Here is a 27,933-nt window from a genome sequence, read left to right on the forward strand (position 1 = left end):
CCATGTGACCTTTGAACATATCCTGACTACAGCTTATTTACAAATAATTCAGTACACAATGACTATGACATTTGCTGTTCATAAAAAAAACATATCATAAGTCTTAAGTATTCGTTGAGACGTCTAATTCTAAAGAACTGGCTGTAGGGCATCTAAACCAGGCAAATTTAGGATCAGTTTGAGCAAGATCGAGAGTCTTTCAGAGAAGTAGACCTACTACTAGTGTAGTCTTATAGACCTACTACTAGTGTAGTCTTATAGACCTACTACTAGTGCAGTCTAATAGACCTACTACTAGTGTTGTCTAATAGACCTAGTGTAGTCTAATAGACCTACTACAAGTGTTGTCTAAGTCTGTAGATCTACGTCGATTGGGTGTTTCTCTTTAAAACAATTTGGGAGCTTCTAGGCAAGCTAAGGCGCTAAGCCATAGCTTTTGCTGCCTGTAGGTAAAATCCAACTCTGTGTCTAGACTAGACCAGTGATTTCAATGTAGCCTATGTCTAAGCTATACCAATGACTTCAATGTAGTCTGTGTCTAAACTAGACCAATGACTTCAATGTAGCCTCTGTCTAAGCTAGACCAATGACTTCAATGTAGCCTCTGTCTAAACTAGACCAATGACTTCAATGTAGTCTCTGTCTAAGCTAGACCAATGACGTCAATGTAGCCTCTGTCTAAACTAGACCAATGACTTCAATGTAGTCTCTATCTAAACTAGACCAATGACTTCAATGTAGTCTCTGTCTAAACTAGACAAATGACGTCAATGTAGTCTGTGTCTAAACTAGACCAATGACGTCAATGTAGTCTGTGTCTAAACTAGACCAATGACTTCAATGTAGCCTCTGTCAAAGCTATACCAATGACTTCAATGTAGCCTCTGTCTAAACTAGACCAATGACTTCAATGTACCCTCTGTCTAAACTAGACTAATGACGTCAATGTAGATCTGGGCTCTATTTAGTCTTATATTGACTGTTAATTGTAGGCCCCTATAATGAGGATATGTCAAAACTGCGCGCTATAAAATTAGTTCGTTATTTTTTAAACTTATAACTAAAACAAAGTTCATGTCAAAATTCTTTAAAAAAAAACATTTGAATCAGTATTCCATTCAATGAGTTAGTTAATAAATGGAAAATATTTTATAATGATCTATGGACACTTTTACCATTGTGACCTTAGATGCATATTTTTGTACCAATGTGCGAATCTATGGATGGCTGACTGGTCGTGCGGTTTGCGCGCTGGACTGTAGTTCAGATTTATCGATGGTCCAGGGTTCAAACCCTGCCTGCTCCCATCCCCCGTCGTCCTGCGGGAGGTTTGGACTAGAAAGTAATTATCTTCAACTCTGAAGGAACATCTGAAACATGTAAAACATTTTCCAAAACAACAAATATCTATGAATGAAGCTTGAGTTATTAATGAAGAAGTCCATGACCTTTTAAAAAAAAATTAACCTCTCCTAAAGTTTTTCATTGAAAAGTGGTGTAATTTTTTGAAAAATCTGCTTGCATATATAATTTCAAAAATTAGAAGCTCCACTTTCGGAAAAGAAAAAATTAGCCGTTGCATCACAACTTTGAATGATCTAAAATATCTTGATGTCCAATGTTCATTTTCTCTTCTAGTTTCTGAGATCTAAACTTGACGGACGGACAGGTGGATGGACAGACGGACAGACAGGCCACACAAAACTAATAGCGTCTTTTCCCCTTTTGGAGGCCGTTAAAAAAACAATTAGTACACTCATTGTAAAAATGTTCCATAAACGTTTCAAAGTTAAAGTTATTGAAGTACATTAAATGTACATCTCTATCACATGCACAAATCTTTTCTATTGACAGGGACTTAAAGAATCTAGAAAGAACTTTGGAGAGACAGGGAAGAGATTGAAGACAAATGTCACTTAGTTATAAAGAAATGAATATCAATTATGAATGTTCTATAAAAAGTTTAAGCAGCAGGTAATCTATCTATCTATCTATCTATCTATCTATCTATCTATCTATCTATCTATCTATCTATCTATCTATCTATCTATCTATCTATCTATCTATCTATAATCTATCTATATATATATCTATTTATCTATTTATCTATATATCTATCCGTCTGGTTATACTCTTCTTTTTCTGTCTCTCTGTCTCTCTCTCTTTATATATATATAATATAAATATATTGAAAATAAAACTCATTGATCACGCGATCTCTTAAACTATCGTATGTATTCGCAACAAATTTCGTACACAGGTTCCTTTGACCTCCTATGTACTCACTAAGAACATATTCCCAACCTGACGATCGCTATTTGCGTATTTTATTTTCAGTATTCCCCAAAATGCCACAGTCTATATAGAAAGCATTAAACATTTTTTTTGCTTTTTTTCCTAAGTCTAATTATTTTTATTTTTCAAATGCCCTACGTCATTTCCGCTTCCTTTAAGACGCAGTTTAAATATAAAAAAAACTAAACCAACCCCAAGAGCATTAGATAGAGATAGAGAAAACGAGAGCGGGGAATGGTACTTTGTAACACTGTAAAATAAAACAAATCCTAATAGCTTTAAAAAGATAAATCTAGATCTATTTTTATTTCACTACATTTAAAAGGGGCCAGATAATAAATTACAATTAATTAAATTGATATTTCTTTTTATTTAGAGAACAAACTACCAAAATCAATGTTGAAGGAGAAACGGGAATGTTTTGGTATTGGGGCCTTCGGAAAACGCAACAAGAACAAGCAAAACTAACCTCCAAAAAAAGGGTGGGGTTCACGTCGAAATATACTATAGATTGAATTTAGAAGTCAAAGAAAAGTTATACGAAGAACTATTTTTTTTTAGTTTTTGGCTGGGGGGGGGGGAGAGCGGGTTAGTGAAAGCGCTACTCGATTAACGCGCCCAATAGATAAGTGCATGTAGGTGTCTGGGGCGCATTATGAAGCGGGTCTTTCCAAATCAATTCAAAAGTCTATGTCGTTAAACTTACGATGCACAGGTTAAATAAAATAAACGAAATGGGGGTTCCAGAGACCGAGGGGAGGGGGGGGGGAGATACAGAGAGAGCCGGCTGTAAAATTTCATTGTTACAGATTGTCACTAATTCACTGGCTAAAAATAGTATGTTAAATTCGTTACAATGTGGCTCGTTTATTAATAAAAAAGGTTGATTTGGTCATTATAAACACTATATTGTCATCAGGGCCGGTCCTAGCAATTGCGGGGCCCTATGCGAAACGGATTGCGCGGGGCCTATTCTGGGTAGGGATAAGGATATAAGTGAAAATTAAGATTTTGTATTAAAAAATACATTCGTCTTTGCATTTTATACATTCTTAACTAAGTACAAAATCACGATCAAATTAACTTTACTTTACGAGCCTTGTGTGTAGCGAAGTCATACAGTAGATCATCAAAATTCTGTTTCTAAATAGATCACGCTCAATAGCAAGAATTGCCACATTGTTCAATCTCTCTTCGTGAATTGTTGACCTTAAGTAATTCTTGATTAGTTTAAAACTCGAGAAACTTCTTTCACGAGATGCCACAGTTACAGTTCAAATCTCAGCTTCGAGGACTAAATTGCAGTGTTCACAATTCTGTTGAAGCATTTAATCCTGTAGCCATCTTCAGCTTTTTGATGTGTGAAGTTTTCCACAGATTTATCATACTGCCTTTTCCTTTGACTTTTGGCTGGAAAGATTGCAACAACATCCATGTTTCCAGCCAACTTCTTTTCGCTTTCACAAGAATAAACAACAGGAAGAAACTTAAAACGTTCATACACAACTACAAGCTCTTTCACTTCAACCCTTTTCTGAGAAATACCGATAACATCTGCTCGTTGTGACTTATGTCTGGAGTACAATCCAATTTCACTGCATTTTTGATGTCTCGAAGGTTAGCATTCACCACAGCATCAGCTACTACAGTAATACGTTCGTTTTGAATCTTCTTTTCCAGGTAACGATCATGAATTTCTGCATTGGTAACAAGTCGAAGTTGTTCCCCCATTACTGGATCAAACTTTGCGAGTAATTCTACTAGACCAGGAAATTCCCATTACTTGGCTCTTTAAGTCTTTCAATGGTCCCTCTGAAAGCTAAATTGCGCTTCGCTAGAAATTGTACAATTGCAACTAGTCCAACGTTTAGTTTCAGAATAAAGCATCTACTGGTGAACTTTGTCAATGCCTGTTTTTTTTTTGTTTTTTTTTTACTTAGTCTTGCTCCAGCTTCACAGCAACTGGTCATGGCGTCTAAATGCCTTTGCGATTTTTCATGCTCTGCTAGGCTTGTGGTACAGCTTTGCCACTGGTCAAATCCTTCATTTAAAAAGGAACTTTTTTGTTTTTCCAGTAGACGACAGTAGAAACAATAGATCTTGTCTGCTGACACAGAATATATCAGCCAAGGACGCAAATCACTTTCACCATTACTCAGGTTTGGTTTGCAATGCACTTAAGAGAAATGTCTACCATCCTTATTTTTTGGAAAATTCTCCAAAGTAATCTCAGGTGGACCTTTTGTAATAAATAGTCAATACAAGATCTTTCCATTTTTTTTTCTAGACACATGGCAGGATAATCCAGATATCTCAATGAATCGACCACATTTAGCTCATTATCTATAACTACATGTTGATCAGTTATTAGTGTTACATCATTTTCTTCTTCTCTTACGACATTCACCACTGCAGTTTTTGCATTCTTCATAGAATCTGTTTCAGCTGTCTCACTAGAAGTGATTATGTTCTCATTTTCGGGTTTTGATCGTTTTAAAAACGTATTCTAGTTCTATTGGAACTTACATTTCGGTTAAAATTCGCAATATTATTATATTTTTATTTATAGATTTGTGTTTTCCATATACCGGTAACAATTTTTGTCTAATTTTCAGGAGATTTTAAAAATCATTTCCACGACTTTTCGTATATTTTGCATCATTATGCAATTACAGATATACTTAGCGCGGGGCCTATGAAAGCGCGGGGCCCACTGCGGCCGCATAGGCTGCAGTGGCTTAAGACCGGCCCTGACTGTCATTATAAATACTATACAATCATTATAAACACTATACAGTTTGGAAACAAATGCTAGTACTGCAACATATATGCTAGCCGGATATGACCCGCGGCTTTAGTGTGAGTATTACTGATCTACTGGATTACATTTATATCTATGTCAAACAAGAAGGTCATTTCTTTTCTGCCTCGATAGAGAACAACATCGGACAGATAGGTTAACTTCAGCCTAGTGTTGTGTTAATTGTTGTTTTTTGTAGCCGATGAAGGCCTTGTGGCCCAAACGTTCTTTGTTTTGACTTGGTCCCGCAGGGTTACCCACATGTCTGTTTTAGTGTAGTTTCTATACAGTCATTAGACCATACAACAGTAAAACTTTGTCATTTAGTTTCTTAGAAATCTCCATGTTCAGGTGAATGCCGTAAAGAGAATGCCGGGCCGCCTAGAATGTGCAATGTTCGTGTTTCTATTTGAGACTATTGCTTGATTATTCTTTGAACAGTAATCGCTTTTACTATGAAGTGACGGTGTTAAATCAGAGTACAGTAGAACTTCGTTGCTTTCTGAATTTTCATCAACTCTCTGGCAATAACTTCAGACACTGTCTGCCCAATGGTCGCTGGTCAGGAGAGGAACCAGTTTGTGAAGTGGATTATTACAAGTGAGAAAATGTTTAGAGTCTTAATTCATTGTTCTTCTCTTATTTTGGTACATCTTCACTTCCTCTTTGTCAGACCAGTACAGCCCTTCTTAAGTCTTATCTAGACAGAAACTCCCGTTTGACACGCTATATAAAAAATTATTCTAAGAATGCAGTATATATAATAGATAGATAGATAGATAGATAGATAGATAGATAGATAGATAGATAGATAGATTAGATAGATAGATAGATAGATAGATAGATAGATAGATAGATAGATAGATAGATAGATAGATAGATAGATAGATAGATAGATAGATAGATAGATAGATAGATAGATAGACTTCAACAATGTTCTCGTGTCAGTTCAGAAGGATGTATTTGTTGTTGTTTTGTAAGGGCAAAGTTGTTTTATTCATTGACTCTAAAGGCCTGGAGTCCAGACTGTCAGATTTTTGAGTTTGAGTATATAAAAAAAAAGTTCAGATTTTAGTCCCATAAGAAAAACAGTCATGTCATTTCAGAGACGTCTCAACCACAATAAGCTAGGCATGTCACAGAAGAACAGCAGTCATGACATTTGAAAGACGTCTCAACCACAATAAGCTAGACATGTCACAGATGAAAAGCTGTCATGTCATTTCACAGACGTCCTTAGGCTAGACATGTCCTAGCTTCGACTTCATAAATGACTCTTTTATGTTCAGCTGTGCAATGGAAAACGATCTCCATGGGATGAAGACAAGAGATGCTTCAATCCAAGAAATATGGAATCCTACCAATAAGATTTGCTGTTAGGTGCCACCCATGTTGCTGCTAGGTGCCACCCATGTTGTTGTTTGGTGCAGCGAGACAAAGAGATGACAGAAAAATGGCACAGTTTGTGTTTTTATTCGACTTGTGTTTATTCTACTTCTTGTATTTCTTTTGATTCTTCTGAGTGTTTTCTGTTCGTCTTCTGTTTCTAGGGAAAGATTTCGACTCAGTTTATTCATCACTTTGGTCACAATGTTTATTGTTATTTGCTTTCTAATGGTGGACTTCAGTCGACATCTCTATAGAAGGTAAACACAAAACTTCATGTCATTGTCTACCAACACTTGCATCTAGTTTTTCTCATGAAACCAACATTAAAACCCAGATATCCCAAACAATGTTATGTTCTGTGTTGTCAAGAGAAGCTGCGACAGCTTGCCCTCGGGGGCACTAGTGGATTTATTCAAATTGTAGACCAAACTTATTCTGTATAGTGTCGGCTGGTATGAGGGGTATGTTAACCATAATAGAGTCAGTAAAACTATATCACTAGATCGACCATTATAGAGTCAGTAAAACTATATCATTAGATCGACCATTATAGAGTCAGTAAAACTATATCATTAGATCGACCATTATAGAGTCAGTAAAACTATATCATTAGATCGACCATTATAGAGTCAGTAAAACTATATCATTAGATCGACCATGATAGAGTCAGTAAAACTATATCATTAGATCGACCATGATAGAGTCAGTAAAACTGTATCACTAGATGAACCATAATAAAGTCAGTAAAACTATATCAATAGATGAACCATAATAAAGTCAGTAAAACTATATCAATAGATGAACCATAATAAAGTCAGTAAAACTATATCAATAGATGAACCATAATAAAGTCAGTAAAACTATATCATTGGATCAACCATAATCATTAGATCGACCATAATAAAGTCAGTAAAACTATATCATTGGATCAACCATAATCATTAGATCGACCATAATAAAGTCAGTAAAACTATATCATTAGATGAACCATAATAAAGTCAGTAAAACTGTATCAATAGATGAACCATAATAGAGTCAGTAAAACTATATCAATAGATGAACCATAATAAAGTCAGTAAAACTATATCAATAGATGAACCATAATAGAGTCAGTAAAACTATATCAATAGATGAACCATAATAGAGTCAGTAAAACTGTATAATTAGATCAACCATAATAAAGTCAGTAAAACTACATCAATAGATGAACCATAATAAAGTCAGTAAAACTACATCAATAGATGAACCATAATAAAGTCAGTAAAACTACATCAATAGATGAACCATAATAAAGTCAGTAAAACTACATCAATAGATGAACCATAATAAAGTCAGTAAAACTGTATCATTAGATCAACCATAATAAAGTCAGTAAAACTATATCACTAGATGAACCATAATAAAGTCAGTAAAACTATATCAATAGATGAACCATAATAGAGACAGTAAAACTGTATCATTGGATCAACCATAATAAAGTCAGTAAAACTACATCAATAGATGAACCATAATAAAGTCAGTAAAACTATATCAATAGATGAACCATAATAGAGTCAGTAAAACTGTATCATTAGATCAACCATAATAAAGTCAGTAAAACTATATCAATAGATGAACCATAATAAAGTCAGTAAAACTATATCAATAGATGAACCATAATAAAGTCAGTAAAACTACATCAATAGATGAACCATAATAAAGTCAGTAAAAGTATATCACTAGATCAACCATAATAAAGTCAGTAGAACTATATTCTCAACCAATTAACCATGATAGTTGAGCTATATCTCTAAATTCGCCATGATAAAAGTTAGTAGAACTATATCCCTAACCCATTAACCATGATAGAGTCAGTAGAACTATATTTCTAAATTCGCCATGATAAAGTCACAAGAACTATATCCATTTATCAACCATGATAGAGTCAGTAGAAAATAAATCATGATTGGGAGTAAAACTATATCCCTAGATGAGTCATGATTGAGCCAATATATGTATATCCCCTTTGATTAGTCAGTAGAAGTAGGTCACTTTATGTTCATTGATGTTGAAAATTTTAGCACGGGTTGTGGTGAAAAAATAAATCCTCTGGTAATGTGTGTGGTTGTAGATATATATGTGTTTGTGTGTGTGCGTGCTTTTGTAGTGAATCCATTTCTGTACAAAATAAACTCTGGTACAAGTATACTTGGTGGAAGGAAAAAACATCACTTCAGAACACAGATCTTCTTCATAGTGAGACATTGTTTTAAAGTTTCTAAAAGCCTTATAGATAAAGATACCATTTTCTATTTAAATACTAATCACAAGTTAACTTTTCAGTAAACAATCAAGGGCAGGTAACAAGTGCAGATTTTAATATTTTCCGTACGAACCTCAAAAGCTATAAAGTAAACACTATTAACTGTCACAATCTTATTTATGGGGGGAAAGTCTAGCCTTCTTGATCATCTGGCCTGCTAACTGTTACTAGTAGTACAAGTAATGTTCTATATGGCTAATACCCATAAGTATTCAATGCATTGATTCAATGAAGCTTCTCATTTCTCTTTCTGCCAGCCATCGATCATACTGTAGAGACAATTAAAATTATATACATACATATATATATATATATATATATATATATATTTATATATATATACATATTTATAGAAAGAGAGGTAGATAGATAGATAGATAAAGATATATTTATAGATATAACAGCTTAATTTAGAGTAAAATAGCCTCAGTTTTTTTGAATCAATAATGTTATTAAATTTTAATAGATTTAGACTATTCTAGACTAATTACATAATTACTCTGAGCGCTTGGAAATATTTACTTTTAATTGTTTTTCTTTAACGCAACTTTCATGCTAGTAGTATATTATGTGAAGTATGGTTCAATCCCTTTCATGGACCATTTGGGATGGGGGGGGGGTATTTGAGAAGGTTTACGTATTGGCTTTTCAAAAAGAAGGTGCTTGAGTCTGAATTAAAATGAAGGCTCGAGCATCCATGATGGAAAGCCACTGAGGTATTCATGTACTTATACAAATAGAAGGTGCTTGAGTCTGAATTAAAATGAAGGCTCGAGCATCCATGATGGAATGCCACTGAGGTATTCATGTACTTATACAAATAGAAGGTGCTTGAGTCTGAATTAAAATGAAGGCTCGAGCATCCATGATGGAAAGCCAATGAGGTATTCATGTACTTATACAAATAGAAGGTGCTTGAGTCTGAATTAAAATGAAGGCTCGAGCATCCATGATGGAAAGCCAATGAGGTATTCATGTACTTATACAAATAGAAGGTGCTTGAGTCTGAATTAAAATGAAGGCTCGAGCATCCATGATGGAATGCCACTGAGGTATTCATGTACTTATACAAATAGAAGGTGCTTGAGTCTGAATTAAAATGAAGGCTCGAGCATCCATGATGGAAAGCCAATGAGGTATTCATGTACTTATACAAATAGAAGGTGCTTGAGTCTGAATTAAAATGAAGGCTCGAGCATCCATGATGGAAAGCCACTGAGGTATTCATGTACTTATACAAATAGAAGGTCTTTTAGGCTGCTTAACTTTTTTGGCTAACAACCAAATTCTTTACACAAGGCTTTTTTCTCCCGTAGCTTAGTATCTTTTCTAAATAAAACAAAATAAATTAATTAATACTAATTTATGAACTAATAGGCTAATTTTTGATAGATTCATGTTTTTTCATGTAATTGTGCAAAGTTTCACTTTGTCCAGAGACTGAGAAGTGGACGACATCATGTGTTCAAGATTCCACACAGACAGAAGGAGTGAGATCATGAATATAAGGCTGGGTTAAACAAAACAGGAATCAGATTGTATTTGGTATCAAACGTCATGGACCAAACCGACTGACTGACCTAGCATTTCGGGGATACAAACAAATGTATACAAGAGATATAAAAGCGAGACTCGATACAGACGCGCTTAAAAATCGACCTTTGGATAAACCTTGTCCAAAGTTATGCGTATTGACTACAGGCAGGCATACAGAGCTTGACCATATACAACTGTTCATCGTTGTCACAAGCCATGGAGATGTACATCACAACGTCGCTTGTCGGGTAGGGGAAGAGCCGTCTTTGAAAACCTAAGTCCTATATGGGCAAACAAAGCAATCAGCCTGGAGACCAAGATTCTCAATACATCGGCCACCTAGGCTTGCGAGACGTGGAAGTCATCCCTAAACGTGACAAGAGACTAAACGAAGCTGAACAGCAAGGGCTGAGAAGGATCCAAGGAATAACATACCGAGATCAGGTCACCAATAGAAAAATCCTTTCAAGCACGGGCACTTGTCCCTTAAGTGAAAGGGTGACCAAATGTCATTGGAGATTTGCGGGACAAGTTGACCATTCAGCCATAACATGGAAGCCTAAAATAGGAAAGCGAAAGCCACGCGTCCAAGATGGCGTCTCATCTTCTTAGAAGATCTAAAATCTGTAGGCATGAGATAGGAAGAGGCTGTGGAAGTCACCAGTACCCGTGGAGAGAGCTGGCCTCTCTTTGTGCACAACGACACGACATTAAGTATAAAGTAAGTCACTAGTGTTACAAGGGGGGCTCTACCAATACAATGTCTCATGTGACTAAAGAAACCAATCCTTGATCCGCTGTCATAGGCTAGACAGACGCTGCAAAGTTTTTCCCCTTCTGTGTACACCATCAAGAACCCCCCTGCTTGTCCTCCTCTGCTTCTTTATCCAAAGTGTTGGCATCGATCCTGAAGAGCTCCTTGTCACGTTTCCATGTATCAGTGGACATGAAACTCTCCTGCCTCTATTAAATCACCATAAATAGATCTTACGAAAGTTGACCTCGGGGGGTTCGGTGTAGGCCTATATGTCCAAGCTAATTCGTCTACTGCTGATAACAGTGGACTTTCTCATTGGTGAGTTTATGTTGCCACATTAAACTCGGAGCTGAAAGTTTCTTTGAGTTTCTTTTTCTGCAACCAGAAGTTGGACCACGTTTCATTGATCTAGAACAGTGTTCTCAACAGACTCGATAGACTGAAGCATCAGCTCATCAAAGACACGGTGCCCATAGATTAAGCTCTACTGTAAGTGATGTCAAGTAACATTGCACCTTTCATGACCAACCTAGGAAATAGTGGATCATTCCTTGAGCCCATTATCTCTACTGCTGTGCAGACTAGCTAAGGCAATGTGTATCGTCTCACTCATGACTTCTACCGTCCTACAGAGTGAGAGTCAAAGAGAACAAAAGAGTGAGCCAGTCCTTCTATTTAAAACGAAGATATCAACACTTCCTAGCGCCAAGGTAAGTCTCACTCTCTTATCAACACTTCTTAGCGCCAAGGTAAGTCTTTGTCTCTTATCAACACTTCTTAGCGCCAAGGTAAGTCTTTGTCTCTTATCAACACTTCTTAGCGCCAAGGTAAGTCTTTGTCTCTTATCAACACTTCTTAGCGTCAAGATAAGTCTCGCTCTCTTATCAACACTTCTTAGCGCAAAGGTAAGTCTTTGTCTCTTATCAACACTTCTTAGCGCCAAGGTAAGTCTCACTCTCTTATCAACACTTCTTAGCTCCAAGGTAAGTCTCACTCTCTTATCAACACTTCTTAGCGCCAAGGTAAGTCTCACTCTCTTATCAACACTTCTTAGCGCCAAGGTAAGTCTCGCTCTCTTATCAACACTTCTTAGCGCCAAGGTAAGTCTCACTCTCTTATCAACACTTCTTAGCGCCAAGGTAAGTCTTTGTCTCTTATCAACACTTCTTAGCGCCAAGGTAAGTCTCACTCTCTTATCAACACTTCTTAGCTCCAAGGTAAGTCTCACTCTCTTATCAACACTTCTTAGCGCCAAGGTAAGTCTCGCTCTCTTATCAACACTTCTTAGCGCCAAGGTAAGTCTCACTCTCTTATCAACACTTCTAAGCGCCAAGGTAAGTCTTTGTCTCTTATCAACACTTCTTAGCGCCAAGGTAAGTCTTTGTCTCTTATCAACACTTTTAAGCGCCAAGGTAAGTCTCACTCTCTTATCAACACTTCTTAGCGCCAAGGTAAGTCTCACTCTCTTATCAACACTTCTTAGCGCCAAGGTAAGTCTCACTCTCTTATCAACACTTCTTAGCGCCAAGGTAAGTCTCACTCTCTTATCAACACTTCTTAGCTCCAAGGTAAGTCTCACTCTCTTATCAACACTTCTTAGCTCCAAGGTAAGTCTTTGTCTCTTATCAACACTTCTTAGCGCCAAGGTAAGTCTTTGTCTCTTATCAACACTTCTTAGCGTCAAGGTAAGTCTTTGTCTCTTATCAACACTTCTTAGCGCCAAGGTAAGTCTCACTCTCTTATCAACACTTCTTAGCGCCAAGGTAAGTCTCACTCTCTTATCAACACTTCTTAGCGCCAAGGTAAGTCTTTGTCTCTTATCAACACTTCTTAGCGCCAAGGTAAGTCTTTGTCTTTTATCAACACTTTTAAGCGCCAAGGTAAGTCTCACTCTCTTATCAACACTTCTTAGCGCCAAGGTAAGTCTTTGTCTCTTATCAACACTTCTTAGCGTCAAGGTAAGTCTCACTCTCTTATCAACACTTCTTAGCGTCAAGGTAAGTCTCACTCTCTTATCAACACTTCTTAGCGCCAAGGTAAGTCTTTGTCTCTTATCAACACTTCTTAGCGTCAACGTAAGTCTCACTCTCTTATCAACACTTCTTAGCGCCAAGGTAAGTCTCACTCTCTTATCAACACTTCTTAGCGTCAAGGTAAGTCTCACTCTCTTATCAATACTTCTTAGCGCCAAGGTAAGTCTCACTCTCTTATCAACACTTCTTAGCGCCAAGGTAAGTCTTTGTCTCTTATCAACACTTCTTAGCGCCAAGGTAAGTCTCACTCTCTTATCAATACTTCTTAGCGCCAAGGTAAGTCTCACTCTCTTATCAACACTTCTTAGCGCCAAGGTAAGTCTTTGTCTCTCATCAACACTTCTTAGCTCCAAGGTAAGTCTCACTCTCTTATCAACACTTCCTAGCGCCAAGGTAAGTCTTACTCTCTTATCAACACTTCTTAGCGCCAAGGTAAGTCTCACTCTCTTATCAAATGGATGTAAAAGTCATTTTCTTAATAAGCTGGGGGGGGAGGGAGATTTCCAAAAGCTGATTAGAGACAACTTACTGAAAACAAAAATATTCATAGTGGGCAATGTACAAATCGAGCTCCTACTATATGCCTTTGTAAGTCATTGGATCAAAGGAAAACACTTTAAAAAAAAAGTTTATTAACATTTACTTGATTTTGGCACTAAAACTTTTTTTATACATCTGTTATCATTGATAATGTCATTTTTTTTGTATATGTACAATTTTGGGTAGAAATTATGGCAATTTGTGTGTTTAAGTCGTAAAGAGAGAATGCCATTGCCCTTCCATTTAATGTACATCCCAAACTCTTCAATGATTGTGTGTACTGAAGTTTGGAACATTTTTCAATGTCCTACATATATAGAGATATATTCTAACCATATATGTCTTATAAATAAATATTATACTTTGACTATTGACCAGATGATTGAATATTTCACCTTCACTTTCACCTATCCTTTAGTCTGTAGGACTTTGGGGCACCACATAATATTTGTCGACCGTCTTTTTCCATTCCTCTGTCTTTTGCCTTGGATAAAGCCTCTTTCGATGGTCCGTTCTTTTATGTTGTCTTTCCATCGCTTTCTCTGTTTGCCTTTTCTTCTTTTTCCTGGTACAGTTCCCTGTAGGAAGGTCTTTGCAAGCCCCCTAAAACTTTGTAATATGGCCATAGAGTTTAAGTTTGCGATTTTTTTTTACAATAATTAGCAGGTCATCGTAGGGTAGTAACCCTGTCTCTTTGTGTTGCGGTCTTTAAGTGGGATACCTAAGATTCTTCTATAGAAATATTTTGGCAGGGCACAAAGATCTGTGTAGCGTCTGGTTGAAATTGTCAAGACTTTGTCCAATTTATGATCACTGAATATGACTTAAACTGACCACTACTATACCGTATAGCTGACCACTTTTGGGTACGACTGACCACTGAAACTATTTTTGTTTCAGACGATTAGCTAACTACAGTGTAGCAGTCCGAGATCTGTGTATGTTGGATGAACGCCTGGAGATATTTAAGTAAGTACAAATCTAGTTATAGAAAGTACAAGGTCTAGTTCTAGGAAGTACAAGGTCTAGTTCTAGGAAGTACAAGATGTAGTTTTAGGAAATAAAAGGTCTAGTTTTAGTAAGTTGTTCTTCCTTTTTAGAAAGTATGTGCGTACAAATCCACTCTGTAAGGGAAACTGAAAGGCTGACAATGATAACTAAGAACTAACTTGAACGTAGTGGGGTGTGAGCGCCAAGGTGCTGAGACAGCAATTGACACGTGAGAGTAGAGAGCTGTCAAACTGACTCCCTGTCCAGGCCTTGCGTGATTAGATGCTGATGTTTAGAATCGATCTATACTTTTAATCTAAGGTACGTTTCGTACGACCCCGAGTGCCGCCGGAAGGGGGGGGGGGAAGTCAAGGTCAAGGTGCCTACGTTGAAGCTGCGCAGAGAGGGAACCGTCATTCTAGCACAAGAAATACAGACGACTGCAAGAGAGTTGCCCTCTCAGACGTATGGTAGACAGTGTAGGCAATGTCTCAATAATGGACCGTATCAAGCATGTAGCACGGAGGCTACTGGTGGAGTAGACCGCTCTATCCATCAAACAAAGACTCTCGGCATTCCAAAAATCCGCTAAAGCCTGTTTGACTCAGGTTATCTTCGCAGACCCAATCACAGCTGTGGGTCTGGTTATCTTCACAGACTCAACCACAGCTGAGGGTGTGGTTATCCCCAAAGACTCAATCACAGCGGTAGGTGTGGTTATCTCCACACACTCGATCACAGCTGCGGGTGTGGTTATCTTCACACACTCAATCTCAACTCATAAAACTCTGGAATGAAACACGGCCCACATTTCTGGAAAAGTCATTGGCGCCGCGGGCTGTACATAGCGTGCATGCTGTTTTAATGCCGTGGATGTCAGCCCACGGCGGTCTGTCGTTTAACCTTTCAGCAAAGTCTGCTCTCCTAGGCAAGTGTTGGAGCCCTGTAGGAAGAGTGTCGTCAGAGACTCGGGTTAGAGCATTAGGACAAAGAATAGGACAGAGAGATATGGAGACATACAAAGTTGCCTGGTGGCCGTTCAGTAAGTGTGTACTTTAGACAATTCAAAGAAAATGATGCCACGGTGCTACCATAACACTAGCAGAGAGGACGAGGAAAGAGTAGACAACTTTCTGGCAGATTGTGCCCCTTGCATGATAGGAGACAACTTTCTGGCAGATTGTGCCCCTTGCATGATAGGAGTCAAGGAGCCAAGGTTACTCATTGTGCAGAGACAGGAGACTTTAAAACTCACTGCCTGATTCATTCCACATGTAAGAGAAAAATGAAATGTAGATTCGGGAGTCTTGCAAACTTTGAAACGTAGTTTAGATTTAGTAGCAGTTTCGATTTAGTACATATGGTAGCTGACTATTAGGTGTTGGTTCAATTAATGACTAGGCCAGGATATAGTCAAGAATTTCAAACTCCAAAAAGTATTTACAATGTGATTGTATTGGATACGCTGTAGAAATCTGGTTGACCTCAGGCACTACCATGCCTGATTGTGTCTTTCGGCCGCGTCTCTGTGACAAGTTGGATTAGAATATTGGCCGTTTGGGTGTCTAGGGGATTTTATAGTTTGAGAACCCACACTTGCACATATAAACTACAAGCACAGCGTTATAATGCAGGCAACAAATACTATATTTAGATGTAAATTTCCTTACGGATAATAAAGATTATTATTATTATTTTTATTATTATTATTATTATTAAAAATATGTACAATTTATTATACAAAGGATAATTAAAAGGTAAAATGCTGTACAGTAGCTAGAATGGGGTCTAGCGTATTTACATGTAGGGGTCTATCATCATTAGATTCGAGAACCAAGTGGTCTGAGTGTCATTAGGCTGGTCGCTTAGCTTTTGGTCCGGTGCTGCACTGACGAGACGGGTGTGGCTGGTACTGATGCTGTCTGCTGGTGGGCTGGCTTAGTGGATCCAGGCTCCGGGTGCAGAGCTAAGCCTCGTCTACCAATCAGTTAAGCCAGTGACGAGCGTTGTTACTTGGACTCTTGAAGGATGAGTGGGACTGATGTCTGCAGATCTGGTGCCAGCAAATCTGTTATCAGCTTTAGGTTACTAAGATTTCAGGCGGATGTTGCCTATAAATAAAAGATTATCCATGATAAGAATGCACAAATATGTACACCACTAAGTAAAATGGTTCTCAAGCACTTTACAAAGTTACATACCACCAATCCAAAGTGAAATAAGGGAATGAAAATAGTCTAGAGCTCAAGCAAGAGATAGATGTGCTCCCTGTCAGCTCTCCAGCGAGAATGAGATCGGACGATGAAGTTGTGTCCATAAACACGTGGAGAGAGAGGGGGGTTAGTGGCGGGAGATAAGTGCTAAGGTGGTCTAGACTATCTGGCGTCTTTCGACAAAGGGATCCCTGCTTGACCGTGACGGTGTTTCAGGGAGATAGACCCCGCACAAAGGCGCGAGTTGAAAGTCCAGGGAGTTCGCCCAGGTGGTCAGAGGATATAAAAAAAAAAGGGGGGGGATTATCAGAGCTTGGCCGGATCAAGGGAGATTGTACATTGATAATGGCTAGTGCTAGACGAACAGCGTTGCCCGATGCGTTGAGTTGAATGGGCACTTTGAAGAGGCCAGCCGCTCCCGGAAGGGGGGGGGCAACGGATGTTTGCCAAGATAGATGGAGGGAGTGTACTCTCGTCAAGAGTCTAGTGTGGCACGTGTCAAGGTGGGGATAGCAAAATGTGACATCGATGCCAAAAGAGGGTGGGGTTGGATTGGAGGGGTGGTGGCTGTGACTTGTAATAATGTGTACAGACTAGACTGACTTGTAAATATGTGTACAGACTAGACTGACTTGTAATGATGTGTACAGACTAGACTGACTTGTAATGATGTGTACAGACTAGACTGACTTGTAATGATGTGTATAGACTAGACTGACTTGTAATGATGTGTACAGACTAGACTGACTTGTAATGATGTGTACAGACTAGACTGACTTGTAATGATATGCACAGACTAGACTGACGGTTTCTGAGGCTGTGTGGTACACAGGCCGCAACAATATGGAGCCCGATGATCAAAGTCATTGGATTAAAAAAAATATTTATGTAAAAATAGCTAATGTATCTGAGAGGAGGGGGGAGATTGGAACTAAAACCCTTTGCAATTGCGTCTACAGAAGTGTATCAGCAGCCACTTTTGCCGTTGACTTTGGCGCTAATTCGTGTAAGTTAAGTGAAAGAGCTTGTTCATTTTTATTGATTTCGTTCATTATTTGTTTACAGCTGTTTCTTTGAAATGGAGTTCATTTTCGGTTGTTACAAAGCTTCTATCAACTCACTCTGTCTGGTACAAAGCTTCTATCAACTCACTCTGTCTGACTGTACAACGCTTCTATCAACTCACTCTGTCTGGTACAAAGCTTCTATCAACTCACTCTGTCTGGTACAAAGCTTCTGTCAGCTCACTCTGTCTGGGACAAAGCTTCTATCAACTCACTCTGTCTGGGACAAAGCTTCTATCAACTCACTCTGTCTGGGACAAAGCTTCTATCAACTCACTCTGTCTGGGACAAAGCTTCTATCAACTCACTCTGTCTGGTACAAAGCTTCTATCAACTCACTCTGTCTGGTACAAAGCTTCTATCAACTCACTCTGTCTGACTGTACAACGCTTCTATCAACTCACTCTGTCTGGTACAAAGCTTCTATCAACTCACTCTGTCTGACTGTACAAAGCTTCTATCAACTCACTCTGTCTAGTACAAAGCTTCTATCAACTCACTCTGTCTGACTGTACAACGCTTCTATCAACTCACTCTGTCTGGTACAAAGCTTCTATCAACTCACTCTGTCTGGTACAAAGCTTCTGTCAGCTCACTCTGTCTGACTGTACAACGCTTCTATCAACTCACTCTGTCTGGTACAAAGCTTCTATCAACTCACTCTGTCTGGTACAAAGCTTCTATCAACTCACTCTGTCTGGGACAAAGCTTCTATCAACTCACTCTGTCTGGGACAAAGCTTCTATCAACTCACTCTGTCTGGGACAAAGCTTCTATCAACTCACTCTGTCTGGTACAAAGCTTCTATCAACTCACTCTGTCTGGTACAAAGCTTCTATCAACTCACTCTGTCTGACTGTACAACGCTTCTATCAACTCACTCTGTCTGGTACAAAGCTTCTATCAACTCACTCTGTCTGACTGTACAAAGCTTCTATCAACTCACTCTGTCTAGTACAAAGCTTCTATCAACTAAATCTGTCTGTCTGGGACAAAGTTTCTATCAACTCACTCTGTCTGGAACCACTGGCGGATCCAGGGGGGGGCGGTAGGGGCGATCGCCCCCCCACTCGGCCGACCCCCCCCCCGAAGGGGGGGGGCGGGCGAATTTGATTATAGAATTCACACAATTTGTATACGAATTTATTACTTATGTTAAAAATATATACTAATTATTTATATTTCAACCTATTTTTAGATTATTTCGCCCCCCCCCTCTAGTATGTTGGCCGATTGGTGGGGTCGGGAGGGGGCGATGGTATCAATCCCGCCCGTCCATACACTTTCGAGTGGGGGAGGCGGTCCAATTTTTTTGTAGAAATCACAGCTTGCTAATAGAATCAATTTAATATCTGTATCATTCAATCTTGTTATTGATTTTTAAACCGATCTTTATATTATGTCATTCCCTGTTTGCCAATTGGTTGGGGGGGGGGCGAATACCTCTACTGCCCTTCCCACCTAAACCCTTTGAGTGGGGGGGGGCGGTCCGTTTTTATGGAGAAATCATAGTTTGTGAACAAAATTAGTTGAATTAATATATAAATTTTATATTATGTCGATCCCTTTCTGGTATTTTGGCCGATTCGGTGGGGTGAGTGGGGGCGATTGCATGTACTGCCCTCCCCACTCTAGCCCTTTGAATGCTGGGGGGGGGGCGGTCCTATTTTTGTGGAGAATCATAGTTTGTGAACAAAATTAATTTAATATCTATATAATATAAACTATGTATTGATATGTGACCCATTGTATATTATGTCGTACCACACTCTAATCTCCAATTGTATCATTAGTAAATTTAAATGTAAAAGGGTTGTACCAGGTGAGAGGGACGATTCATGCAATCGCATTTCCCCCATCGGAAAAATCAATACTTTTTCTTTTTGTATTATAGTTAAGAAATTACAAAATTTAAAAAATCGGTCACTAATATAATTTATATATACTATAAATTTAATTCTTATATTGAGGCGCCCCACCCCTATTGTTTAATGCCAAATGCAATCTTTAGCAGAAATTATTAAAGGAGCGAGGATTAATCGTTTTCACTCTACCGCCCCTCCCATTTCCAGACAGAGTTTATTTAATTTCACATGAATTTATCATAATTATTTTAAGTAAGACTTTGCATTGGAAAAGTTAGAATTCAAACAAAATTTTTCAGTATAAGAGCCATGATTGAGATGAGTTATAAACTCAGATAACGTTTTCATAGTCGTATTTTACCAACCTTTACTCAATCTGATATTTTTCTAGTTAAATAAATTTGGGACTATAACTCACAATTTATACTACAATATAATTGAATACTATTTATTGCATTATTTTTTTTCGGCGGCGATCCCCAAAGCCAAAATCTAAATATGTGGGGTATCTTATCTTTTCAAGGAACAATTCGGTTTTATTTGTAATGTATTAAAGGCCTATAAATTCATATTAAAATAATTTTCAAGTACATTATTCAAAAGGTCCTTTTTAATAGTATGAATAATGAGCTTCGAACTCCATTGATGAATAAAGAGCTGTAGAAGTCAGGACAAGGCCCTTCTGCAATGAAGAATGCAAGAAAACGCTTTTGGCGTCGGGGCTTTGCCCCTAACTCCATTGATGAATAAAGAGCTGTACTTGTCAGGAGAATGCGTTTCTGCAGTGAAGAATGCAAGAAAATGCTTTTGGCGTCGGGGCTTCGCCCCGAACTCCATTGATGAATAAAGAGCTGTACTTGTCAGGAGAATGCGTTTCTGCAGTGAAGAATGCATGAAAACGCTTTTGGCGTCGGGGCTTCGCCCCAAACTCCATTGATGAACAAAGAGATGTACTTATCAGGAGAATGCGTTTCTGCAGAGAAGAATGCAAGAAAACGCTTTTGGTTTCGGGGCTAGGCCCCGAACTCCATTGATGAATAAAGAGCTGTAATTGTCAGGAGAATGCGTTTCTGCTGTGAAAAAAGCCAGAAAACGTTTTAGGCGTCGGGGGTTTGGAAAAAAATCGCCCCCACCCCACTCCAAAGTTCTGGATCCGCTAGTGTCTGGAACAAAGCTTCTATCAACTCACTCTCTGGGACAAAGCTTCTATCAACTCACTCTGTCTGGTACAAAGCTTCTATCAACTCACTCTGTCTGGTACAAAGCTTCTAGCAACTCACTCTGTCTGGTACAAAGCTTCTATCAACTCACTCTGTCTGGTACAAAGCTTCTATCAACTCACTCTGTCTGGTACAAAGCTTCTATCAACTCACTCTGTCTGACTGTACAAATCTTCTATCAACTCACTCTGTCTGGGTCAAAGCTTCTATCAACTCACTCTGTCTGGAACAAAGCTTCTATCAACTCACTCTGTCTGGGACAAAGCTTCTATCAACTCACTCTGTCTGGGACAAAGCTTCTATCAACTCACTCAGTCTGACTGTACAAAGCTTATATCAACTCACTCTGTCTGGGACAAAGCTTCTATCAACTCACTCTTTCTGGGACAAAGCTTCTATTAACTTACTCTGTCTGACTGTACAAAGCTTCTATCAACTCACTCTGTCTGGTAGAAAGCTTCTATCAACTCACTCTGTCTGGTACAAAGCTTCTATCAACTCACTCTGTCTGGGACAAAGGTTTTACACGTTATTTCTCCCATACCTAATTTGAAATTTTCATAATTTATTTCTTTACCTGACAAAGCAAAAATCAATAATTAAATTAGTTTATTAGTAATTAATTATTTTGTTTGGCATCCCGAACATGTAAGAAATTGTGCTTGACTGCTATATGTTGGGTTAGTTCCCTTTATACTTTGCAGAGAGAAAAACTCAAAACTAACAACAGATAGTTGTAAAAACCTTTTATTTTCATAAGCACTTCCTTAACATAGTGGTTAGTGAGGGAGCTGATTAGACTTTAGCCCTCGAGTTTGATTTCAGATTGTTCAAGATTTTTTATAAATGCATTTAAAAAGCGATCGCCAAGAAAACCCCTTCTTACTCCCCCCACTCCTTCCGTCCAAACTAGTGAGAGGATAATTGGATAGTACTGTAATGAGAAAAGCTAAAATCAGAAAACTGCGATAAACAAAAACGATTGGTAAAATATTTGTAGTCGCACAGATGTATTATTGTTAGTGAAGATCTATTACAAGTTCACTCACTTGACTGATCCAAACTAATTAATATGGCTACGTTCGAAATAAGCTTTGTTGTTTTTTTTAAACCTTTTTTTTTTATGTTTTGTTTTTAGTCAATGTTTAATCGTTAAAGTTTTATCGCCATTGTCTAAACATAGAAAGTAACGGGGTTTTTTTTTTTACAAAGCTAATACCTCATTCTGCCTGCCTGTCCGTCTGAAGACGTTATTCTAGGATCTAGTTTAAACGTTACACAATTATTACATGTACCTAAAAAACATGAATATAAAAAATAATTAATTAAATCTGTCTATTAATTACTGATTATATATAGAAAAATGGCAAATAAATTCTACATTATTGAGATATATCGTTGTAAATATGGAGTTCCTTCCATTAAATAAGTGTTGTTTTTTTCTGTTGCAAATGTATTTTTTATATTTTGCTTGTTGACATTTTCAATTTCTTTTAAACTTTACGTCAAGATTTTTGGCTCAAACCATATCACGAATGAGAGTTTAAAGATTGAGTTGAGTTTATTTACTTTACATATGCATGTGAGACGTGGAAGTCATCTGTCAAAATTGAGAAAAGACTAAATGTGGCTCAACAGAGATGGCTGAGACGGATTTTGGGAGTCAGTTACACAGACCGGATCTCAAACAAGGAAATCCTATGCCGAACTGGAAGTCGAACACTTAGTGAGGTTGTGACAGAGCGTTGCATGAGGTTTGCGGGACATGTTCTACGTCAAAATGAATTACGCACACCAAGAGTTGCGATAACATGGAAGCCAAAACGAGGAAAGCGCAAACAGGGACGTCCTCGTATTACCTGGCGACACACCTTCACGGAGGACCTCAGAACAGTGGACACCAGGTGGGAGGAGGCTTCAGACATTGCCAGTGAAAGATCATTATGGAGACAGCTTGCCGCCCAATGCGCCGAACGGCGCGGGAGGACCGAAGTCTAAGTCTAAGTACTTTGCAATAATCCATGCAGCGTGTTCCAAGTGGTTCTCAGATTGTTTCACAGGAGCCTTTCCAGGTAGAAAGAAAACTTTTGATGACGTTGATCAAGTTTTTATTCTAAACAGAACTAACTTTGTCTAGGTCACGATTGAAAACAAAAATGACATATGCAATGGACCTGCTAGCGGATTCTTTCGCAGGTTGATTTCATCCAAGCAGAATGTATTCCTACCCGGCCTATACTCTCCGTCAGTAATAGCCCATTGAACGACGAATTAAGGTTACCCCATCGCTGAGTGTCCACTACTCTGCACATACACACCTATGATAAAACAATAACTTAGAATTCAATCATTTTTTAATCGGAGATTTTCAGCTATGGATTCCATTCTGGAAATAACAAGCTCTAAGTGTATCCGGTGTGCAGACTAGAGGAAGTTCATTGAGTAACTTCTTGTGTGTACAGACTAGAGGAAGTTCATTGAGTAACTTTTTGTGTGCACTTTTCAGCATCAAACTCTAAGCTATTTTGCTCGTAGTGCTAAGTATTTGTTTTTACAAAGCTTATATCAACTCACTATGTCTGTCTGGTCAAAAGTTTGTGCACGTGATTTCTCCCACACCCAACCTGGGATCAAGCAGAAAATTTGCATATTTCTTTTACCTGAAAACTCGAGAACCAATAAAAACAAATTTAACAAGTTATTTAACTATTGGTTTTTAACTAATTTGTTTGGTATTTCAAACAAAGGAAAGAAATTGTACTTACTGAAGTAGTGGTATAAGCTGAATTAGTCCCTTTATACGTCGCCGCTGTAAATTGAAACAAACAAACTAGAACAAACTAGACACTAGTCACCTCACTAGTAGAATGGCCAGGATGTCAACCCGAGGAATGGGAGGGGCGTGAGCCACGAGTTCAAATTCAAGTGTTTACTTTTTAAAAAAAAAATCTTTTAATGACCAATGAGGGTAAAATCCACCCAGATCTTCCCTTTCTTTCTTTTTTTTTTAAATTTCCAAATCTCTTCCACTTGTCCTCTTGTCATTTTCTTAGCTATTATATCGTCTTTACATTTCTCCATTTCGTGTCCCCTTCTTTATCTCTCTGAATTGTATTACTTATAGAACGTAAACATGATCTTCAAATGTATTAAAACAGTGAGTAGCTACTGGGATCAACTTGGTCGATACTAATTCCTAATAATAATTTCTTTAAATGATTGATCAAAATTATTTGAAGCCAAAACAAATTTAGTCATTTTATGTTCTTGTGTACTTCCTAGTCAAAGCCAATCAAGTGACGCCACGTTATGCCAGAGCAGACTCGACTAGTAGCCCTAGTACTAACACGGTATGTAACACACTGTCATCATTTAATAGAACAAAAGAAAACATATAAAGATTTATTACACTGAATGACGAAAATAACTACACACATAGCAAAGGTCAAGACACGGAATATGGTCAGTACACAATCTCACGTGAATTCACAAATGTAAACAAACACTAGGGGAGACAATCGAAATAGACAAACAAATTCACGACATTCACCCCATGTTTAAATTATATGCATATAACAAAGCAACAGATAGTCAAAGCAAAATCCAGTAATGAATAAAACAGGCTTAAATGTCATAAACATCATCACACATCTGCAAACTGGTTGATAGCAAACTGTTTATCAAACACATTAGTCAGTTAAACCATGTAGTTGGGTTTTGATTTCCTTTCTCTTAGGTTGTATCAAAGCAGATTGGATTTGTACTATTAATAGTAACAAAGTTACTTGGCGACTCGATGGTCGCCACTTCCCCCGATAAGATTGACTCGCTTGCTCAGTTAACAGGAGGATTCAGAGTAGAGATCTCTGCGTTGTTTTCTGTTTCGCTTTGAAGTGAGGGTGTCGCATTCCCGGAAGAACTGTCTCTCAGTACAGGGGGTCTCACATTTTCTGTGAAACAGTTCTTTTCTATGGGCGCCAACAATCTTAAAGAAACTGTTTCTTATCGCCCGTAGGTGTTCTGATAAGAGCGTAATGAGGGTTGATGTTCACAAGTTCTACCTCTTCTGTTAATGGGTTATACTTAGAGGATCTATTATTTCTTTTTAACAACACGGGACCAGGAAATGTTAACCACGTGGGTAGGGATGCTCCAGAACTACGTCTGCGATAGAATCCAAAGAGTCTCTCGTGTGGACTTTTGTTCGTCGCCGTGCACAGAAGTGACCGAATGGAGTGCAGCGCGTCATGTAATACTAGTTCCCATTGAGATGTTCTCAAGTCCAGGGAGTGTCACAAGTGCTTTCCAAAGACTACTATTCAGCCTTTCTATTTGACCGTTTCCTCCAGGATTATATGGCGTGGTCCTGCTCGTAGCCACTCCTCTTTCATTAAGATACTTCTGTATTTCAGCAGACATAAAAGAAATACCTCTGTCGGTATGAACATAGGAGGCTAGCCCGAATAGGGCGAATAAGTCATTGAGGCATTTGATAACAATAGCAGATGACATATCTGGACATGCAAAGGCAAAAGGAAACCTAGAGAATTCGTCGATCGAGGGAAGAAGATATCTATTGCGTGAAGGGAGAGGCCCCTTAAAGTCCATGCTTATTTTTTTCGAATGGCTGTGTGGTTTTGATTAATTGTCCTGTTGTTTTCACTAAAAATCGAGGTCACATGTCTGGCACTGGTCGATCTTTGTTCTGACGTCATCGCAAGAAAAAGGTAAATTCTTCGCTCTCACGAAATGTAGCATCCGAGTTACACCAGGGTGACACAACCTATTGTGGAGTAACTTAAGTCATTACGTGACATTGCGTATAAGTAGCGTTTTCTGCTGAAAGTGTCGGCAGCTGTGTTCTGTGTACCTGGTCTGTAAACGACGTCATTGTGAAAGCGAGATAGCTCTAACCTTCACCTTTGGATCTTTTCATTCTTGATTCTGCCAACTTTAAATGTTTTCTCTAGGAGAAGTTTTCTAATACTGTTGGAGGAAATTCCTGTGATAAAAGCATCACGTATGGACTCGTCACGATGTTGCTCAGCTGTCACGGCTTTTAAGTTGCAGTCCTTGGATAGACTGTGAAGTTTTTGAAGAAAGGCGTCAATACCTTGACACTGTTCCTGTCTACACGTGGCTAACTTGCAAATACTTCATTCTTAGGCTGAATGTAGATGTTATTTAGTGACTGAATTGCATCTTCATACGTTTCTTTGTCACTTATCTGGTACACCGATGGCAAAATGTAGTTTATTAATAGCTTCTTGTTATCAATGTTTTCTATGGTAACAACAGACAAAAAGGTTTTAAAGTTTTCATACCAGTGTAGCCACTTTTCTGATGCTTGTGGTGCGGTAGGTTCATCAAACCTTTTCGGTCGAAACAGTTTATCTTTGTTTAGAATTAACACCATAGTTTATTTGATTAGTGTAATAAATTGTCCTACTTCAATAGAACAAACACAACAAACAGTGTTAACATCTAAAGCTTTATGACACTGAATGACGACAATAACTACACACTAGGTAAAGGTCAAGACACGGAACATGATCTGTACACAATCTCACGTGAATTCCCAACTGTCAAGAAACACAATTGAAATCAACAAACAAATACTTCACCACACACAAAGATCTTTAGTTTGGAGTCGTACACACTGGATCAATTAGTTCCTAGTTCCTAACCTGTAGATGTGTACACAACTCTTTCAAATACTGTCATTCATTATGGTCAAAGCAACTAAAAACTATGGAATAGAGCACAGAGCTCTTGTGCAAGGAACACGTCACGTGATACATCTGAAGCGATCATCTCTTAGGAGAACAAAGCCTTGAAACAAAGAACATATGACGTGATAATGTATTTTGTAAGAAGATAATACGAGATCTCTCTTCAAACAGTCGAATGGAAAATTCAACTTCTGACTAATCATGCAGAACTAAATCAAGTTGTCATTGGAAATGATTTTCTGAAATTGTATTTTTAACCCCCCCCCCTCTCTAAGATTTAACAAAACTAAACATTGAATGAGATTTTATAAACATTTTTTGTTGTTTAGAATTTTCAACGAGGAATGTTTCTGTTCCGGATGAAAAATAAACCATTTTCAATGCAAGATCCAACGTACGACGATCAGTGACACAAGGCTGGAATGTTTGTGTTGCTGAGACTGAAGTGACCACTGCTAGAATAGACGGGACTGACTTGACACATTAGTGTTATACTTACTTGACCTAGTATCTGTAGAGATATCTATTGTTTTATACTTACTTGACCTAGTATCTGTAAAGATATCTATTGTTTTATACTTACTTGACCTAGTATCTGTAGAGATATCTATTGTTTTATACTTACTTGACCTAGTATCTGTAGAGATATCTACTGTTTTATACTTACTTGACCAAGTATCTGTAGAGATATCTATTGTTTTATACTTACTTGACCTAGTATCTGTAGAGATATCTACTGTTTTATACTTACTTGACCTACTACTATCTGTAGAGATATCTACTGTTTTATACTTACTTGACCTAGTATCTGTAGAGATATCTACTGTTTTATACTTACTTGACCTACTATCTGTAGAGATATCTATTGTTTTATACTTATTGACCTAGTATCTGTAGAGGTATCTACTGTTTTATACTTACTTGACGTAGTATCTGTAGAGATTTCTATTGTTTTATACTTACTTGACCTAGTATCTGTAGAGATTTCTATTGTTTTATACTTACTTGACCTAGTATTTGTTTATTGTGTTAGATAAAGATGTATTTACGTCTGTTAATTAGTGTTGAATAAATGATCATTACAATTGGTAAATATCTGACTTGTTTGTGTCTCTAGAGGATAGAAGAGGAAAACAAGCAAAAATACCAGAACAATAGCTAAAAAAACAAAAAACAAAGCTTTTATTAGGTGTAGCA

At 38.0% G+C, this 27,933-nt stretch overlaps 1 protein-coding gene across 4 annotated transcripts; it reads left to right on the forward strand.

Moving 5' to 3' along the window:
• Positions 1–7: 7 nt before the first annotated feature.
• Positions 8–27,823, forward strand: LOC129922584 (uncharacterized). 4 transcript variants are annotated; one of them, XM_056009259.1, is made up of 9 exons: positions 8–449; positions 1,855–1,974; positions 5,537–5,695; positions 6,646–6,741; positions 11,712–11,789; positions 14,553–14,621; positions 17,815–17,861; positions 24,287–24,354; positions 27,066–27,823. In XM_056009259.1, the coding sequence occupies exons 2-9, from the start codon at positions 1,910–1,912 to the stop codon at positions 27,144–27,146; spliced, it is 663 nt and encodes a 220-aa protein (XP_055865234.1). In that variant the 5' UTR covers positions 8–449; positions 1,855–1,909; the 3' UTR covers positions 27,147–27,823. The 4 variants fall into 4 exon arrangements, with proteins under 4 accessions (XP_055865234.1, XP_055865236.1, XP_055865235.1 ...); XM_056009261.1 differs by having other exon boundaries at positions 8–445; XM_056009260.1 differs by having other exon boundaries at positions 8–207.
• The last annotated feature ends 110 nt before the right edge of the window (positions 27,824–27,933 follow it).

Source organism: Biomphalaria glabrata, chromosome 13 (assembly GCF_947242115.1).
Source record: "Biomphalaria glabrata chromosome 13, xgBioGlab47.1, whole genome shotgun sequence".
Lineage (NCBI taxonomy): Eukaryota > Metazoa > Mollusca > Gastropoda > Planorbidae > Biomphalaria > Biomphalaria glabrata.